This window comes from Notolepis coatsorum (assembly GCF_963971535.1).
Source record: "Notolepis coatsorum genome assembly, chromosome: 17".
In the NCBI taxonomy this organism is placed as follows: Eukaryota; Metazoa; Chordata; class Actinopteri; order Aulopiformes; family Paralepididae; genus Notolepis; species Notolepis coatsorum.
The window spans coordinates 89,152,315-89,173,439 of record NC_140181.1 but is presented as its reverse complement, the minus strand read 5'-3'; the positions used below and the strand labels follow the sequence as shown (position 1 = coordinate 89,173,439).

Genomic DNA, 21,125 nt, shown 5'->3' with positions numbered 1-21,125 from the left:
GTATTGTCTTCTATGTGTGTTTGCCTCCCAGGCGCAAGGTGCTTCGCCTGTCCAGCGGGCTGGACGACCCCGGCGAAATCAGCTATCAGATGGTGCTGTGTCTCATAGCCACCTGGGTCATTGTTTACTTCTGCATATGGCGGGGCGTCAAATCCACCGGCAAGGTGAGCAGCAGGCGAGCACACATGCACGCTCGCACGTGCACGTGTCATCATCATTCTAACTGTCCCATTTCACCATCGTGTTAACTACAGTGTTGCTACAGAACACGTATTGCACAGGTCGAGAGAGAGAGAGAGAGAGACCGAGAGACCCCACTCGCTTTTACTGAGAACCAGCAGGAGCTTTGACCTTTGTAAATGGCCAAAATAAAATTGTACCTGGGAAATCAAGTCATACCTAAGCCCTGTCTTTTGATTTACCAAACAGCCGTTGCAATAGCTAAAAATAGCAACCCCCCCCCTTCTGCATTCACAAGACTCTCTATTTACACAGCAACAGAATAGTGAAATTCCTTCCCTATTACACTGCTCTGTCCCCATACCTGCTTATGGTTAACGTCAGTGATCCATGTGTAAACAAAACGAGCAGCACCATAAACAATAGAGATGTTCATTCTCTAGCTGACTGACCTGAGCTCTTGATACAAGGCGGGTAAATATATATACGTTGTAAATAGGGATGTTCGATATTGGCTTTTTTACCGATATCCGATAACCGATAACCGATATTGTCCAACTCTTAATTTCCGATACTGATATCAACCGATACCGATATATGCGGGGTTCCCCCCCCCCAAAAACACAACATTATGCATACTTTTCACAATAAATTACATTATTTGTTCTTACTTGCTTGCCTGGGTAAATAAAGGTTAAATAAATGTTAAAAAAAAAATATATATATACCGGTATATATATTTTTTTTTCTTTTTTTGAAAACCGATACCGATAATTTCCGATATTACATTTTTATGCCAATATCGGACATCCCTAGTTGTAAACTGTATTTCCTGTATGTCAGGCCTGTAGTAGGTTTAGTTTTTCCTCAGTAATATCTGTAAATACTAAAGCAGAATGGACCTATGATTCGATTCACGACGGGGTAAGAAAGCACATTTTCCATCTGCAAATCAAACTCGTTCAGGTGCAGGTTAGTGTAACCCTAGTCTGTCTGTGTGCTGTCGGCCCCGGCCAGCATCCCTTCACACGGGCCAGCTCTGCTGCCGTGCGGTTCACAGAGTGCTGCAGTAATATTCACTGAGTGGCTTCGACTCGCGGGATGGGTTTTTTTCTGAGTCACTGCACTTTGCGCTTTGATCCTAAAGCAGCTTTAATGTGGAACGGGGAACACGGTGTCTGAGTCACATATGAACTCACACGCACACGCACACACACACACACACACACTGTTCATTGGTGTTGTTTGTGTGTAACTATGTGTTTGTTGTGTGCATGGCTACTAAGCCTACTCTGAACCCCGGAGCCCTGTAACAATATACATACTGGTGCAGTGTGTTCTGAATGACTTCCTTCTCCAAAAGGAAAGACAAAATGGATGCCGGCTACCCACCGCTTCTAAAGATCCACGTGTGCCTCCCTCTCTCTGCGGTACAATGTATCCCGACGTAGAGGCATGCAGAGAGGGCCATGTGTGCAAAGCTCTCGGGCCAGAGGGGGAAAAGAATGAAGGCGATTGAGACGGCAGTTCATAAGCCGATTAGTAACTTTCTCCCATGTTGGCGTTTGAGAGCCGGTATGGGGGATTTTCTCCCCGTGTTTCACCCTGGAGATCAAGGCGAGCATGTTCCCTCTCGCTGCTCTGCTCCCTGGGGGGTGGGGGCAGCTTTCTCAGCGCTACCTCACAAAGTTGACCCGCCTTTTTAACAGGGTTTGCTATTGCAGGAGGTCTATAACTTGTCTGGCTTTCCGTGAAATAATCTCCAGACTAGTGTTTCTTTGGGGTAACGTCATATACGTCCACTAAACGATCCTAACCTTCACCTGCTTCAGGCTTTTGCTGATTCAGCCGAGTGGCAGTGAAAGCAAAATGAATCAAATCATCAGTCAAAGGGTCTGTGCAAATATATATGCAAACATTTTACTAAAGTAGTGACCGTTTGTGTGTTACAAGATAGTTCTGTTCTGTCTTCTAGGTAGTGTACTTCACGGCTCTGTTCTGTCTTCTGTGATCATATATATTTTCTTTTATTTAGCACAAAATCAAAACAGTACAGATATGCAGATATACTTTACATCACGTTCTCAGTCAACATCATGTCTGTACCGTATCATTAAGAGACAGCTATGCTTGGGGAAGGGGAAGGGGCGTGGGACACACACACAAAAACCAACAACAAAACAAAATAAATAAATAAACAGGTAACCCAGAATATACTACGTGTCAACCTCTCTTCTCTGGGTGTAGTACAGCAGTAGCAAACATTCTCTTATACCCGAGCTTTGGTTGTATCACCATCACTGCATTACAAATCCAACCCTTCATCCTCCATCACTGACCTTTCTCAAAAGCATGTAAATGCATGCAGTTAGGATTGCGTTCTTCTTCCCGTTCACATATCCCTTCTATTCAGCACAAAATCAAGACAGTACAGATATGCAGATATACCTTACAACTAGTTCTCAACCAACATCCTGTCTGTACCGTGTCATCAAGAGACAGCTATGCTTGGGGAAGGGGCGCAAAAATAAATACATTAACAGAAAAAAAAATTAAAAAAAATATTATAATAATATTAAAAAATAATAATAAGTAAAAAAAAAAAAAAAAAAAAAATATACATGTGTGGTTCAAACCATTTAAAAAATAAAATGACAATAAAATGGGGAGTGAGATGAAAATAATAAGATGAAAATAAGTAATACATTGCCTTTATAGCCCTATTCGCTCTATACAAGCCCACTTTCTATCGAACTGTTCACCTTGCAACCGATGAGTCATCCTCTCCATGTCCTGAATTTCTTTAACTTTGTTTAGCCATTGGTTATGTGTTGGGGAATTTTAACCAATTAATTGTGATCATTTTCTTGGCAGCAGTTAACAGTATTTGAAGAAGATACACACTTTTCCTTTCCTCAATGCCCTCTGGTATGACTCCGAGGATGGCAGTTTTGAAATCTTGTGGAATGTCCATGTCGAATACTTTTTTTACATCCCTGAATACATCATCTCAGAAGTGAAATAGTTTTGGGCATGTCCAGAAAATGTGTGTATGGTTACCTATTTGTTCACCACATCCCCTCCAGCATTCGCTTGTGGGAGTCGTACCTGCTTTAGCAGTCAATAAGGGGATCTTGAAAAACCTACTAATGACCTTCCATTTATATTCTCTCCAGGAATTAGAATTAGTCACCTTATGTGCTTCAGTACAAACATCGAACCACTCCTCTTGTGAGATCTCCTGTTGGAGCTGCCTCCCACTTCAACTTAATGTATAGCGAGTCGTTGGGGTTCATTGATATTAGGTTTTGATATAATTTAGAAAGATTCTTTTGTATTGAAGCATCAATTTGGATATTAGCTATAAAGCGTTCTATAGCAGAAGGGTGTCGAATTTTGTCCCAATCTTCCTGGTTTTCTAAAAAAATTCTTAATTGGAGACATCTGAAAAAGTCAGTACTAGGAAGGCTAAACTCCACTCTGAGTTGTTCGAAAGATTTAAGCTGGCCGGAGTGAATAAGTTGGTGAACAAATTTCAGACCCTTTGTCCTCCATCCACTGAATCCTGCATCCAAAGTTGATGGTGTAAAGTCCCCAATGAAACCGATTGAGGTCAGGCCCGATGTTGAAGGCAACCTGAACTCTTTCTGGACCTCTCCATATTTTTATCGTAAATCTGGACCACACACCTATTGAGTCCTCCCTTATCTTATGTCGAGAGAATAATAAGGTAGTAAGTTGTTTCTGTGTAGATAAGTCTTTTTCCATTTTAACCATCTTGATGACAAATCATCTGTAATCCAGGTGTGCAAGGGTCTAAATTGAGCAGCCCAAAAATAATATTTGAGGTTAGCCAGCAGTTTTGGCCAGCTGTAATGTTTTGAAACACACTCTAGGTAATTTCCCCTGCCATATTAAATGTGAGAGTAATCGATTTAGTAAGTTAAAAGTGGGGTTATCAATTGGGATGGGCAGCATTTGAAACGGATACAGTAGTCTAGGGAGTATGTTCATTCTGATTATTTCCACCCTCCCTATCAAGGAAAGAGGCAGAACAGTCCATCTATCCACGTCCTCTCTATTCTTATTGATAAGCCTTGTGTAGTTGGCTTTATACAATTGGTCAAATGTGGGTGTTATGGTAATGCCTAAATATTTAATACCAGTGCTTGGCCATTTAAAAGGGAAGAGGGATCTGGCCTGTTGAGAAATGTTCCCCCCAATAGCCAGTGCCTCTGTTTTGTCTATGTTAATTTTGTATCCAGAGTAATAACCAAATGTTTAAATTTTACTCATAAGGCATGGAATCGACCTCACTGGGTCGGATAGGTAGAGGAGGACATCGTCCGCATACAATGAAATCTTATGTTCTTCCCCTCCCACGTTCACTCTCCTGATATTCACCTCTTCCCTTATCAATTGGGCCAGCACTTCTATTGAAATATCGTACAGTAGAGGGAAAGACTGCAACCCTGCCTAACTCCCCGTTGTAGGCTGAAGGGAGTAGAAATGTTGCCATTCACACGCACAGAGGACTTCAAATCTGAATATAATACTGGGCCAATATTGGGCCAAAACCAAATTTTTCTAAAGTTTGAAATAAAAATTCCCATGAAACCCGGTCAAAAGCCTTTTCGGCATCCAGCCCTAAGACCATTGCTTCATCTTGACCCTTCTGGGAAAACGCCATCACATTCAAGAGCCTTCTATTATTACCAGAATATCTGCCTGTGATGAATCCTGTTTGATCAGGGTGTATAATTTCTTTTATAACTGAGTTCATCCTCCGGGCTAAAATAGTGGTGAGCACCTTTAAATCACAGTTGAGCAAACTTATTGGACGGTAGGACCAGGGGCGGAACTAGGGGGTGGCTACCTGGGCTCAAGCCCCGGATGTATTCTGAAAAGCCCCGAATCTATTTTAAAAAAAAATAAAAAAAATGATTTTTTTTTTTTTTTTTTTTTTTTTACTATTCATCATTGTTACATGAAAATATGTTTGCACCAGATTTAGCAGAAGCTAATTTCCATCTGTGGTCTATCCAGCTGCTAACTGTATTTGAGTGAGTTAAGTCTTGGTGTTATGGTAGACTCAGACCTAAGCTTTAAATCACAATCAACAAGTTGACAAAAACGTAATTCTTCCACCTTAGAAACATAGCTAAAGTACGGCCATTTATAAATCAAAAGGACACTGAAAACCAGATCCATGCCTTTATCTCAAGCCAACTCGACTACTGTAATGCACTCCTTACCGGCCTCCCGATTAAATACGATGATAACTATTTTATTGCAATGCACTATTGCATTATTTTATTCTATTTTACTAACTATTTTATTGCACTGCACTATTTTACTTTGTATCAGTGAATCATAGACGCCTGGCCATAAGAGCATTCGGAGCATCTCTGCTCTCCCACTATTGAACTTGGGGGAGCAAAGGTATAATCTTGCTCCACCACTTTTTGATTATATGGAAAATATGATATATCCCCCCCCAATATATAAATCTAATCATAACTACGTTATGGTTAACTGAGTTTTATAGTGAAAAGAGCAGCTTTATTGGTCAAGATTGAAGGCTCTATATTGCAGGAAATTGCACGTACAGGTTCATTAAATTCAAAAAAAATCTGTCGTGGAGGGGGTCGTGCCTGAGCCCCTCCAAACCACCCATTGCCTGCCAAAAAAAAAGAAAAAAAAAAGGGGGGGCCCATCTGGGCTAAGCCCCGGATCTCCTACAATCCTAAATCCGCCCCTGGGTAGCACCCACATAGTGTTGCGTCTTTCCCTTCTTTGTGTATTACTGTGATAATAGCATCCCCCCACGTCTCAGAGTGTTTTTGTCTGGAATGAGTGGTCGTATGCCTTCAGTAACAAGGGGGTTAAAATGTTCACAAATGTCTTATAGAAATCGTTAGAAAAACCATCCGGACCTCGACTTTTATTATTTTTGAGATTTCTAATTACTTCTCTGATTTCAAAATCTGTAATAGGTGCTTCCTTTTCGTCTCTTGCCGATTCTGACAGATTTGGGAGATTAATATTTTGCAAAAAGGTTTTTATCTCATTCACTTCATTACAGGTACCGGTGTTCTTATAAAGCATTTTATAAAACTGCGAAGGCTAAGGATATTTCCTCTGGTTTTGCTAGGTACGAGGTGTTCCCTTCTTTGGTTGACTTAATTTTGGCTACAGTAGACAGGGCTTGTTGTTTCCTTATGCGGTATGCCAGCAAGCGGCTAGCTCTGTCCCCACTTTCATAAGATGTCTGCTTCATAAACCTTAAATCACCTTTTCAGATGTTAGTTTATTGAGTGCTTGACGCGCCTCTTTAAGTTCCTTCAGTACCTCCGGTCTTCTAGGTAGTGTGTACTTCACGGCTCTGTTCTATCTTTTAGGTAGTGTGTACTTCACGGCTCTGTTCTATCTTTTAGGTAGTGTGTACTTCACGGCTCTGTTCTATCTTCTAGGTAGTGTGTACTTCACGGCTCTGTTCTGTCTTCTAGGTAGTGTACTTCACGACTCTGTTCTATCTTTTAGGTAGTGTGTACTTCACGGCTCTGTTCTGTCTTCTAGGTAGTGTGTACTTCACGGCTCTGTTCTGTCTTCTAGGTAGTGTGTACTTCATGGCTCTGTTCTGTCTTCTAGGTAGTGTGTACTTCACGGCTCTGTTCTGTCTTCTAGGTAGTGTGTACTTCACGGCTCTGTTCTGTCTTCTAGGTAGTGTGTACTTCACGGCTCTGTTCTGTCTTCTAGGTAGTGTGTACTTCACGGCTTTGTTCTGTCTTCTAGGTAGTGTGTACTTCATGGCTCTGTTCTATCTTCTAGGTAGTGTGTACTTCACGGCTCTGTTCTGTCTTCTAGGTAGTGTGTACTTCATGGCTCTGTTCTGTCTTCTAGGTAGTGTGTACTTCACGGCTCTGTTCTGTCTTCTAGGTAGTGTACTTCACGACTCTGTTCTGTCTTCTAGGTAGTGTGTACTTCACGGCTCTGTTCTGTCTTCTAGGTAGTGTGTACTTCACGGCTCTGTTCTGTCTTCTAGGTAGTGTGTACTTCACGGCTCTGTTCTGTCTTCTAGGTAGTGTGTACTTCACGGCTTTGTTCTGTCTTCTAGGTAGTGTGTACTTCACGGCTCTGTTCTGTCTTCTAGGTAGTGTGTACTTCACGGCTCTGTTCTGTCTTCTAGGTAGTGTGTACTTCACGGCTCTGTTCTGTCTTCTAGGTAGTGTGTACTTCACGGCTTTGTTCTGTCTTCTAGGTAGTGTGTACTTCATGGCTCTGTTCTATCTTCTAGGTAGTGTGTACTTCACGGCTCTGTTCTGTCTTCTAGGTAGTGTGTACTTCACGGCTCTGTTTTATCTTCTAGGTAGTGTGTACTTCACGGCTCTGTTCTGTCTTCTAGGTAGTGTGTACTTCACGGCTCTGTTCTGTCTTCTAGGTAGTGTACTTCACGGCTCTGCTCTGTCTTCTAGGTAGTGTACTTCACGGCTCTGTTCTGTCTTCTAGGTAGTGTGTACTTCACGGCTCTGTTCTGTCTTCTAGGTAGTGTGTACTTCACGGCTCTGTTCTGTCTTCTAGGTAGTGTGTACTTCATGGCTCTGTTCTGTCTTCTAGGTAGTGTACTTCACGGCTCTGTTCTGTCTTCTAGGTAGTGTACTTCACGGCTCTGTTCTGTCTTCTAGGTAGTGTACTTCACGGCTCTGTTCTGTCTTCTAGGTAGTGTACTTCACGGCTTTGTTCTGTCTTCTAGGTAGTGTACTTCACGGCTCTGTTTCCCTACCTGGTCCTTGTCGTCCTGTTGGCACACGGAGTCACTCTACCGGGAGCTATGGATGGGATCGTCTACTACCTGAAACCAAACTGGTCTAAACTGGGAGAGGCACAGGTATAGGTTTGCAAGTTATGTGAGTTTTGCGGCTGATTATATGCACATTATCATGTATGCCAGAAGTTGATACAAGTTTGATACATAGTACAATGGTGCATTTTGAACGGACAGTCAAGAACAAATCTGCATAGTCTATTGTAAGCCACATTTAGAGGTGATAATGGTTTTTGGAGGCAAAAAAAAAGTAGGTGGTGGTCAACTAAGTCAAAAGCTTTGTTCAGATCGATAAAAATTGCACCAGTTAATTTACCATCATTAGTTGCAGAGAAGATGTCATTTGTGAGCTTTAATAGAGCTGTTGATGTTGAGAATTTTGACCTAAAACCAGATTGATGAGGTGATAAAATATTGTACTTGTCAAGAAATTTAGAGAGCTGATTATATATAAATTTCTCAAACACTTTGGCAGTAGAACAAATAATTGCGATTGGTCTATAATTATTCATTTCAAGTGCATCTCCACCTTTATGCAACGGGTAATACGAGAGCACTTCCATATGTCAGGGATTTCGAATGTGGACAGTGACATATTAAACAGATCACATAATGGGTACATTAGAATATGGGATGCAAGTTTGAGGAACTTAGGTTCTAAACCATCTAATCCAGGACCACCACTTACTTTTAGGCTATTGATTGGCATCAAATACTTCAAAAGGTAAAATGATCAGGAGGCCTATTACTGAAGAGATCAGTCACAGGATCGAGTGATGATGCAGCAGTGACAGAGGAAAAATGCTGGATGAATGACTTTGCAATCAGCTGTGGATCTCGTATAATAGTATTCACTTTTATCTGGTCAATAATATTATTATGTTAGTAATATTATTAGTTCCCGTTATCGTTCCTCTTAGGTTTGGATCGACGCTGGAACGCAGATCTTCTTCTCCTATGCCATCGGACTGGGAGCCTTGACAGCGCTGGGCAGCTACAACCGCTTCCATAACAACTGCTACCAGTGAGTCGAGACTGCGACCTTTTCGAGTCAAAACGCCTTTATATATATATATTTAAAAAACTGGAACGAACCCAACTGTAAACAAACGGTCAACCCAAGTCACAGTGCATATGACCTCCGACTGTGGCCACGCTGAAACAAAACAAAAGGGGAACTAGCCTGTGTGCTGGAATTAGGCTCTCAGCCAGGCCCCCAGAGTCACTGTTTAAACGCACAAATACTGTTCTTAGAAGCGGTCACGCATGGTAGAACCCCCCCCCCCCCCCCACACGACTGCACTCTACTTCATGATGTCTAGTGGAGATAGAGAAGTAGTTTAATAAAAAAATTAAATAAAATAACTGAGTATTTCTTCTTGTGCGTTAAAGCCACTGGAATAGCATTATAACTATGTCATTTAGAGTCAACAGTGAGCATCTAAAAAGTATTATAAATGATAAATTTCAATCCAAATTTGAAATATTGTCATTTAAACGTTCCTGATATTTGGTTTGAATTGGGTAAAGTTATGCTCTGACATTTATTATGAAAATTACGCAATACATTCTGATCATAAAAATCACTCTGCCTTTGCTAAAACACATGGCTTCTTACACTGGGAGGTATAGTTAAATTAAAACATAGATTTGGATGGTCTGCTAGAAGTCAAACTTTCTAACCAGTACGGTCTATTTGATAGATTTGGTAGTTATAGCCAAACATTTAAGCTAATGCTAACCGTTTCATGTATTTTAATGGAAGATGCTAAAACTATTAGCGCCATACTCTGGGAGCTATAGTTTAATAAAAACACAGATTTGGGGCGGTCTAACCTAGTTTGCTAGTTAGTAAATTAGTCAAGCTTTCTAACCAATAGGGTTCATTTGATAGATTTGGTAGTTTATTCCATGGCAGCAAAACCTTTTTAAATAGAAGAAAATGACACTTGAGCTGAAAGGAGGCCATAGTTGTGAAATGTTGGTGTTGATGAACACTGTTACTCAGCTGATAGAGTTGTGCTCTTCCTGATGACTTGTCGTACAGAACTTGTAAGTCGCTTTGGATAAAAGCGTCAGCTAAATGACGAAATGTAAATGTAAAATGTAAATGAATGCTAAATATGACATATTTATGATATATACATTAAAAAAAATGTAGGCCAGTTTTTAGAGGCGTTTTTAAAAAGGATAAGAAATAGCTTGCATTTGTGTTGGTTTGTGTGTGCCACAGTGCCTTTAGCAAGTAGGACAACATAATCTCAAGAACATTTATAAAGGAACATCTTATCTTATCTCATCTTATCTTATCTTAGATAGCATTTGACTTGGTGAAGCTCTAAAGTTCCATTCTTGCACAAGGCTCTCATATCAGACACAGGGACTTCACCATATCCAAATAGCTGCAAATAGGTTGCTTTTGGAACGATCTAAAAAAAAAGATCGCAACAATGAAAAGCTCAACAGGAGTTCTTTAAAGGGGACATGTCTTGCTATTCCTTTCACTATTTGGGCAACTTTACACAATTCCTGGGCTGTGAGTCTATGGAACACATCTGGAAAGTTCTTTTCAAAAGAATTCATTGTTTTATATTTTTAATCAATTACTCAAAAGCAAAGATTTTCAACTTCAAGATTCCAAGCTGTGTTGGCCTGGCTCCGCCCATAAGCGCTTTGAGTGACAGTCGCCCACAGTCTGTGACTGGCACAGAGAGAGAGGTAGAAAGATTGAGGGGGATACTAATGAATTTCGCCGTGGGGGGGCATAATCCCACGGGACAATGCATTGGTAACTTGTTTCAAATTACAATATATACCACTGTGAATATTATTGCACGGATCGGAATATGGGCGTGCGCGTGGGAGTCAAAGATATTTTGACAGTGATATCCCAGGGAGAATCGCACACACATTTACACACTCCTGCGCGCGGTCCCTCTCTCTCTCTCTCTACCAGGGAGAAGACCCTCCACGCGCGCCGGTCAGGTTGTGTGTAAATGCGTGTGTGTTTGTTTCCCCGACAGAAGCTCTTGTCCCTCTCTATCTCTCTCTCCCTCTTTATATCTCTCTCTCTTGCTCGCTCGTTCTCTGCCTCTCTCTGTCGGCACCCGCGTGAGGAAGTGCAGGTATTTCCACTTGCATGGTTGCGCTACAACCACAGTTAGTTATGCAGATCAGTGCCTTATTCACGTCAGCAAAACAGTCAAATCAGAATGACATAATTCACTGGTGGAGGAGATTGTCTCAACTGAATTAGAGCAATCCGCCAAAATGGTAATTAGAGACACAGACCCATTGATACTAACCCCCCATTGCTATAAAACAATGCTAAACACTGGAAAAGGCCATTTATAAGACACAGGACCTTTAAATAGAGTGAGGCATAATATGGAGTGAGCTCTCCCCGTTGTCTGTCTGCATAATGGGGTACTATACTGTTAGTCCCAGTCAGCCTTGTCACCGCACAGTCCCTGTCACCCGGGTTGATGATGTGTTTAGCCTAAACAGACGGATATGTAAACGCTTAGACTCTTACATGGCGGTTAGCTGGAGGCCAATCATAGGGGTGATGTTGAATAAACGTCCACTTGATACTGGGATTGTGCAGGCATTTTTGGAATGTCCATAGCAGGGGGAGCATCGAGAATATCCTTCCATCTGGAGTTTTCCCTCCCTTGACCTAAATTGGAAGTTTACAGGCGCTTTCAGATCTCTCTCTTTCTCTCTCTATCTCTCTCTGTCTCTCACTCTCTCTGTCTCTCTCTCTTTTTCTACCTCTGTCTCTCTCTCGCTCTCTGTCTCTCTCACTCTCTCTCTGTGTGTGTCTGTCTCTCTCTCTCTCTCTCTCTCTCTCTCTCTCTCTCTCTCTCTCTCTCTCTCTCTCTCTCTCTCTCTCTCTCTCACACAGTTTCCCTGTCATAGGGACTAGAAGATGAAATGTAGGGATGCAATGCTCTTCATCAGATGTCAAGTTACAGCTGACTTTAAGATCAAAGATAATCAGTCTCTCATCCCGGACCAGTACATTATATTATGTCTGGTCTCTCAGAAGTTACTTGTCTTATTGTCATATAATAAAGTACCTAATGGAGGGGTGCTCCATTAGTCCATGCATGTGATCCGTCTCCACGGAACATCTTTATTTCCATTAGGTATTCCTTAGAATTGACTGTCGACTGTGTGTGTGTGTGTGTGAGTGTGTGCATGTGTGTGTGTGCGTGCGCGTGTGTGTGCGTGGCTGTTGCTACTCAATACAGCAGCTGCCATGTGAAAGGCTCTAACTACGCGGCCAAGCTGTTGTTTATACACACTCTACATATCACTCATCATTGGACTCTGGGGCAGAGTTGGGAGGACAGTTCACGTCAGGATAAACAGAAAGTCACTGTGGAAACTGGAATGTTGTTGACCGCGTATATGGAATGTACGTTAGCGTCCGTATGTGTTTTGGAGTTAGTTGTAGGCTATATTGACTCATAAGCAGAGTCCTTTTCTTTTCTCTGTTTCTCCACTTCAACCTGGGAGCAGGTCTTGGCAGTGGCTCTATTGTCTGGCTGTCTACCTACCAACTACACAGGCAGCGGCAACGATCAGAGAAATTACTATTGATCTTTTTTTTGTCTATTGTCTGACCACCTTCCCTTAGGCCTTCCTCTACTTCCTGTATGTCTCTTCTGTGTCTGCATAGTAAATAAAGCCTCTCTCTCCCCTCTCCCTCTCCCTCTCTGTCTTCCTCTCTCCCTCTCTCTGTCTTCCTCTCTCTTTCTCTCTTTCACTGCCTTCCTCCTGTCTGTCTTCCTCTCTCTCTCTCTCTCTCTCTCTCTCTCTCTCTCTCTCTCTCTCTCTCTCTCTCTCTCTCTCTCTCTCTCTCTCTCTCTCTCTCTCTCTCTCTGGCTTCCCCTCCCCCCTCTCTCTGTCCCCCCTCTCTCTGTGTCCCCCCTCTCTGTCTCCCCTCTCTCCCTCTCTGTCTTCTCTCTCTCTGTCTGTCTTCCTCTCTCTCTCTCTCTGTCTTCCTCTCCCCTCTCTCTGTGTCCCCCCTCTCCCCTCTCTGTCTTCCTCTCTATTCATTGATACACTTGTGAGTATACTCTCCCCCCTGGTTCATGCCACGATCTTCTCTCTCTCTCTCTCTCTCTCTCTCTCTCTCTCTCTCTCTCTCTCTCTCTCTCTCTCTCTCTCTCTCTCTCTCTCTTCTCTCTCTCTCTCTCTCCTCTCTCTCTCTCTCTCTGTGTAGGGATGCCTTCTTGCTGGCTATGATCAACAGTGGCACCAGTTTCTTTGCAGGGTTTGTGGTGTTCTCTGTGCTGGGCTTCATGGCTGCAGAGCAGGGAGTGGACATCAGTAAGGTAGCAGAGAGCGGTAAGTCAGTCGCTGCTGGTGTTATCTCTAGTCATACATCATGATCCCTGCTCAAGTATGCCATAATACCATTGATATTTATGGCAGCATGGTAATAAAAAGTATGTTATCAAACAAAAACTCTAATCTCTTTTCCAAGAGAGACCTGTGTAATAGACGTATAAAAACACATTGAACAAACAAGTACAGTTCATAGATTATCATAAACAATAAACAAACATGTAGATCAAAGTAAACCGGTACAAGCATCATCTACTGTGAAATAGAGTTCAAAACTTTAAAATCTTCTAATGGAATTAAATGTTCTAACTTTATGGGTTTCTGTAGTTCATTCCAGGACATAGTATTTAAAACCAGGTTTACCAAGCTCAGCTTTACACATGGCATATCTAAACCAGTTTTACCAAGCTCAGCGTTACACATGGCATATCTAAGACTAAGTAATCCTGTGACCTACATGTAGTACCATATGTGCTGTATTTAAAAGCAACCAAAGAGCAGAGATAATAGGGACGTTTCACAAGTAGAGCCTTATAGATAAATAAAATACAATGCATGTCCATTCTCTTAAAGTTAAATAAGGCCATCCACTTTTTCATATAAAACACAATGGTGAGTGAGAAAAGTATCTCCAGTGATAAAACACAGTGCGCTATGATACACAGCATGGAGGGGTTTTAAGGTGGAAAGAGAGGCTATGATACACCGCATGGAGGGGTTTTAAGGTGGAAAGAGAGGCTATGATACACAGCATGGAGGGGCTTTAAGGTGGAAAGAGAGGCTATGATACACAGCATGGAGGGGTTTTAAGGTGGAAAGAGAGGCTATGATACACAGCATGGAGGGGCTTTAAGGTGGAAAGAGAGGCTATGATACACAGCATGGAGGGGCTTTAAGGTGGAAAGAGAGGCTATGATACACAGCATGGAGGGGCTTTAAGGTGGAAAGAGAGGCTATGATACACAGCATGGAGGGGCTTTAAGGTGGAAAGAGAGGCTATGATACACAGCATGGAGGGGTTTTAAGGTGGAAAGAGAGGCTATGATACACAGCATGGAGGGGTTTTAAGGTGGAAAGAGAGGCTATGATACACAGCATGGAGGGGCTTTAAGGTGGAGGTAGAGGCATGCTTGTACAAAATGTCACCATAATCAAATACAGACATAATTATTGATTGTACAATGGTCTTATATGTTTATAACTGGTGTTCCACATGGGTGTTAAAAGATAGTCTGTTATCTAAACCAGATCCCTAAATATGTATAAGATTTTACAATTTAAATTTGAGGACCTTGAAGTGTATGAATACTAATATTAGGACCTTGAGAATAACATGCATTTTTATCAGAATTGAGCATTTAGGCATCAAAAGCAGACTGTCAATTTGTAGTGGCCGGTTTAAGAGTAGAGCCAGTAGCATACAAGATTGTATCATCTGCATAAAAATGTACATCACAGTGCGGGGAAGAGAATACCATGTTATTTATATATAATGTAAATAAAAGTGGACTCAGAATTAGTGATGCACGATATATCGGCCGCTATGGGCCAAAAAAAAATAAATTACGTTTTTTTATTTTATTTTTTATTTTTTTGTTTTTACATGTTTGGGCCTTAAATAGTTTAAAAATATCAGTCATTTCTGAAAATAAGTTACAAAAGTAAAAAAAAAGAAAAAGAAAAAAAAATGCGTTTTGGAAAATAGCTCTTTATTTGATTATCATAAAAAAGTGTTTTCTATACAGAGATATCGACATTGGTAAATATCGGTATCGGCCAGAATTAATATTAATATCGGTTATCGGTATCGGCCACAATTTTCACATCGGTGCATCACTACTCAGAATAGATCCTCGTGGGACACATCTACTAATTTCAATAGGGCTAGATTTGATACCATCAGCAACAACAGCTTGAGTTATTATCTAATCCCATGAGGCATAGCTTATTTATTAAAATGTTATGGTCATTTTAATAAATAAATCGATCAAGATTGCGGTTATCAAGATAGTCAACAATATTATTTATCCTATATTGCAGTGTTGCCACTGTACTCTGCCCTGTGTGTAAACCCGAATTGCTGTGGTTGTATAATGTTATAAGCATCCAGGAAGGCCCGTAACTGTAGAATGAACTAATGATTCTCAGATTTTTGGCAGCATCATTTGGATATTGGACGATAATTACTGAAGTCATTGGAATCACCACCTCTATGTAAAGGAACAATTTGAGCAGCTTTCCACACATTTAGGATTTTGCCAGGAGATACTGAAAGATGATAAACTATAATGTTGAGTTATTGCCCAGCCCGTGGTTATATTACTTAAGTATTGTAAGTAAACACGTCACTTTGTACTGGGTGCTGGGGCCGAAAATGTACATAGAAATGTGATGTAAAGGCTACATTCTCACACTTCTGTTTCAATGCACGAGGCTCTTCCTCGGGTTCGGCCCTAGGCTAAAACCACGGTGTCCTGACAATGCTAGCCCCCCTGTGGCTAGTTCAGCACGGTGTGTCAGTGTGTCTTAGATCTACCCTCTAATATGTACGTGTGTGTCTCTATACAGGGCCGGGCCTGGCCTTCATAGCCTACCCCAAGGCTGTGACTCTGATGCCTCTGGCTCCACTCTGGGCAGCGCTGTTCTTCTTCATGCTGCTCGTACTAGGTCTGGACAGCCAGGTACAGTAACACACATATCCTCTTTCTTTCTCTCTCTCTCTCTCTCTCTCCCTGTCCCTAGCATAGCAACTTTCCTTCTGTTTATGCATTCTCGACCGATAAAAAGGCTGTTGACATACTCAAATGTCTTTCCTCTCACTCTCACACGACTGCTAGACAAACACTGCAGACGTTTTGCTCTGCTGTAACGGTTGAATTTACTTGCAGCCTGTGTACGTTCGAGGCTGTGGCCCATTGTTCTGCACCCCAGAGATTTGTCAATGACTCACTGTCTGATTTATACAGAGAACGTCTGTCTGCCCTCCACTCCATTCACTCACTCTATCCATCTCTCCCCCATTCATTCCTTCTCTATCTCTCACCCCCCCCCCTTCATTCCTTCTCCCCCCCTTCATTCCTTCTCCATCGCTCACTCTCTCCTGTCCTCATAACTACATTGCCAGGGGAAGGTCATTTCTAGGATGCAATATGGAAATAGCTGAATAGCTATTACTCTCTCCATTGATCTGTTTCACTCATTCTCTCTGTCTCTCTGTCTTTCATTCTCTATCTATCTTTCTTTCTGTCTGTCTGTCTGTCTGTCTGTCTGTCTGTCTGTCTGTCTGTCTGTCTGTCTGTCTGTCTGTCTGTCTGTCTGTCTGTCTGTCTGTCTGTCTGTCTGTCTGTCTGTCTGTCTGTCTGTCTGTCTGTCTGTCTGTCTGTCTGTCTGTCTGTCTGTCTGTCTGTCTGTCTGTCTGTCTCTCTATCTATCATGTGTATCAGTTTGTAGGGGTGGAGGGCTTCATCACGGGGATCATCGACATGCTGCCCCCCAAGTCGGCCCCTGGTCACCTGCGTCGAGAGGTGGTGGTGGCCATCTGCTGCCTCACCTGCTTCTTCATTGACCTGTCCATGGTTACTGAGGTACCATAGACCACAGCTCTCCCTGTCCATGGTTACTGAGGTACCGTAGACCACAGCTCTCCCTGTCCATGGTTACTGAGGTACCGTAGACCACATCTCTCCCTGTCCATGGTTACTGAGGTACCGTAGACCACAGCTCTCCCTGTCCATGGTTACTGAGGTACCGTAGACCACAGCTCTCCCTGTCCATGGTTACTGAGGTACCGCAGACCACAGCTCTCCCTGCTCGTAGCAAGGCCTCGCTGGGAAGTGGAGTTTGTTAGTAACGGGGGACGCTTGGTCAATCAAGCAAACTTCTTGGCCGTGACATTGAGGCTGTTGAACCCTTTCAGGAATCCTTAGGCAAAGGCAACGGCACTTATTGGAACACATTCAGGAGTCTGGTTTGTGTACGGAAAATATATTTTGAGGTTTTCTTGGAAGGAGACACTGTCTAGGGATGTTTGCGTCAGGGAAACCCCTGAACGAGGACAGAGGTTGGAGAAGGAAGTTCAAATGAGTTCACATGAAAAAAGAAAACAAACTTCAGGCACTTATGTGCGAAGCAGGGACAAAGTTACTTAACACTTTCAATGCCAACGACGAGATATCCTGTTTGTTCATGCCGACCGTTCATTGCCAACGACGATAGATCTCGTATTTTTTTTTATTAGCGATTTGAATTCATATTTCATCAATCTAGTCTCACGTTAGTGCTGCAAACTCTCTCTGAGATCCATTGGGAAAATACCGCCCCCTATCGTCTCCCTGTGGTACTGCACCCCTTTGGAATGGATTGGATGAAACACAGGGGGGGGGGGGATCCAGTTTCCTCATTTTACTTCTCAGGCAAGTCATCCGAGAGGATTGGATTCATTGCCGAGCCCCAAAACAGCGTGGAATACATATTTCCAGTACCCAGCGTTGGATCAATAAACGCGATCGATATTTGGAATGGCGATCAGGAATTGGAATAATCTTTTTGGAGAACATCTGATCTGAGGTAAGGAATCTATTTTACCAGTCTTAGGATAATCGGATCTTTTTTCACAGAGATATCAACGTGTGCCCTATGTGTGTGTGTGTGTGTGTGTGCTGATCAGGAAATGAGCGAATCGATTTTTCAGCTCGCTTTTATAGCGTGCATAAGTACACATAATGCTATCGATAATCTAGCGTTTATTTGAAAACTATTCATAAAATAGGCCGAAAAATGACAACGTTTTTTTGTGTATTCCAGAATATTCCAGTAAAGGGCGATTATCACACAATCTTTATATTTTCCTGAAACTTAAAAAAAACAAATGTTTTTCAAAATGGTATAAAACGGAAATGAACCGATTAAAAAACAATCCGTTTCGACAATGTTGATTGCAAACAAGTCATTGATAAGCGACGGCCAGATTAGACAAATGGCCATAATTCAAGACAGTTTATGCGTTTGCAAATATGAGAGCTCTATCATTGAAGTGGGTGGTGGCAAGGAACGGAAGCACTAAATCGTGCACCGAGCTCCGGCATTGAAAGTGTTAAGTGTGTTTGGTATAAAAGAAATAATAAAAAGAAAGACAGTTATTGACCTCATGTCTTCATCAGGGTTCAAATGGATCACAGTGACAATGACCTTGCAATGAACTCAAAACTCTCTCTCCTGTTTTAAATTCTGTTTTGTTTCTGTTTGTTTCCAGAGTGGTTTAGCTGCTTTTAGTTTAGTTTTTATTGTTTATTTTTATTTGTAGTATTTCAGTATTAGTTTTATTTTGTTTATTATATATATGGGTGCTATTTGTCAGGGGCAAGTTTAAGAAGTTCAGAATAGGTACTGTGTAACTATACACACACATCACTTTATGAAGACAACCGACTCACAGTCATGTCGACAGACCATCATGCACTAATGCCTCCTCATGCTTATACTGTGTGGACAGATTTGACCAAATTGACAACAAATTCAGAAATGTCTATATTTTAAATAATTTGAGATATGTCTAGGGGTGTCTTAAATACTTCGAAGCTTTGTTCGATGGGCATGGGATTCGAATATGAGAAAAAAAATTCGATTATACAAAATTTTAAAAAGAATATGAATTTTTTTTATTAAAAATGTTTTGTGCAAAATCAACTCTGCCTCTCTTTGTTAACTACAACAAGCAATGCTGTTTGTTATTTAAGATGAGGTTGGACTCTGCACTGACAGATTTGTGTTCATTGTGCTGCTTTTATGACGGCTTACAATATTTCATGAACGCAAAGTGTTTTGTTTGTCTAAGATTTAAAAAGGTTTAAACTTTACAGCACTGACAAAGTTGAACAAAGTGCTGTACAAGTCCCACAACATAAAAAAATAAGAAAATGTGTAATATTTTTTTTCTTATTTTTTTTTATCTCGAAGCTTCGAATTAAAACTGAGTCTCGGCCCTGAAGCTTCGAATTCCAAAAAAAAATTTGAAGGTCAGTCCTAGTAAGCACACAAGAAGATAGTTTCAGTTCGTTTTGATTTTCTTTTAACCCTTTCATTACCACACTGCCAAAGGGTTAACCCTTTCACTGCGACAATACAGAAGGTTAACCCTTTCACTACCACACTACAGACGCTTAACCGTAGTGAAAGGTTAACCTTCTGTAGTGTGGTCGTGAAAGGGTTGAAGTCTAGAATGTTTTTTCACACATGGTTTTTGTCTGTAGTTTAGTTTTAGTTACCTATAATAACCTCTCTCTCTCTCTCTCTCTCTCTCTCTCTCTCGCTCTCTCTCCTTCCCTGCCTCTCCCAGGGAGGGATGTATGTGTTCCAGCTGTTCGACTACTACTCGGCCAGTGGCATCACTCTGCTGTGGCAGGCGTTCTGGGAGTGTGTGGTAGTGGCCTGGGTCTATGGTGAGCCAGGCAGCCCGCTGTGCTCAGTCACGCACTCGCTCACCATTTCTCCAAACCTCACAGCTCCAACATGTTGTCACCAGGGTTCGCACAAGGTCCTTGAAGTGCTTAAAGTGCTTGAAAAAAAAAAAAAAAAAAGCCTGGAATTCCTTGAAAACGTCAAATTTATTAACAAGGTGCTTAAAAAGTCCTTGGAATTCAAATCATAGAAAGTTTTGTTCATCCATTATAGAATTGTTCTCAATCAATAAATACAAGTGTAACTAATTGTCGGAAATAGGTTTTAAGCCATAAATATTGGATACGATTCTTTTTCTAATAAAAAAAAAAACGCATTTAAAAGTGAATCGGATCCTTTTCAAATGAAAAATAGTGCTTGGAAAAGTACTTGAAAGTCGTTGAAAGTCCATTTTGCAATGTCTGTGGGAACCCTGTGTCACGCCGCGCTTCTCGTCCCTCTCTCTCCCACCAGGTGCTGATCGTTTCATGGACGACGTGGCTCGTATGATTGGCTATCGACCCCTGCCCTACATGAAGTGGTGCTGGTCTTACATCACGCCCCTTCTCTGTGTGGTACGTGTCACGACCTGCAATATGTTTTGATGTTACGAATCTTTACATTGGCTACATTGTTGTGATCATTTTGTGAGATTTATTTGGTGTTTTGCGAGTCACGATACACATACAATCATATCCCAATCCCATAACCATCCATTCTACGTTCATGGCACACACTCACTTTAAACATTCACCTTTAACAGTCACTTTAGACACTTTAAACACTTTTTAACACTACACTGTATTTTATCTATTTATTACTAAAATATTTTCACTACATCTCTACCTCATTTTTGCATTTTGTATATTGTATATTTTGTATAGTGTTTGGTCTTTATTCTTCTTTTATTTGTATCCACTTTTTCTCCTTATTTTCAATTTTTCTCCCATCCCAATTTCGCCTTGCCAATTCTCCCTTCAATTCTCCCCTCCCCTGTCTCGAACGTTGCTAGACTATGCCTCCCACCTCCGGTACACAAGGAGGCAGCTGTCGCGTCTTTTCACCTGAACAGCGCGATCTCTCAGTGGCGAGGAGTAACGTGTGGGAGGCTCACGCTGCCCCCGATACTTCCTGATTCTGCTGTACAGGCACCAACTGACCTGTAGGAGTCGCTGTCCACAACGTCCAATCCCCACCCACCGGCTTTCCCACCCTCTAACACTGCCAATTGTGTTAGTATGACGACCGGCCAAGCCGGTAGCAACGCAGAGAGCTGGGCTCGATACCAGCATATCCTGCGTTAGTGGCGAGCGCCTTGCCCACTGCG

The 21,125-nt window shown here is 41.8% G+C and overlaps 1 protein-coding gene across 1 annotated transcript in view; it reads left to right on the top strand.

Annotated features, from left to right (window-relative positions):
* The window catches only part of LOC311243882 (sodium- and chloride-dependent creatine transporter 1-like), a 34,994-nt gene that overhangs the window by 11,370 nt on the left and 2,499 nt on the right, over positions 1-21,125 (top strand). Inside the window, 8 exon segments of the mRNA XM_084333259.1 lie at positions 32-164; positions 7,934-8,068; positions 8,926-9,029; positions 13,239-13,363; positions 15,932-16,044; positions 16,807-16,947; positions 19,698-19,800; positions 20,273-20,373. Coding sequence (XP_084189385.1) covers positions 32-164; positions 7,934-8,068; positions 8,926-9,029; positions 13,239-13,363; positions 15,932-16,044; positions 16,807-16,947; positions 19,698-19,800; positions 20,273-20,373 — 955 coding nt within the window.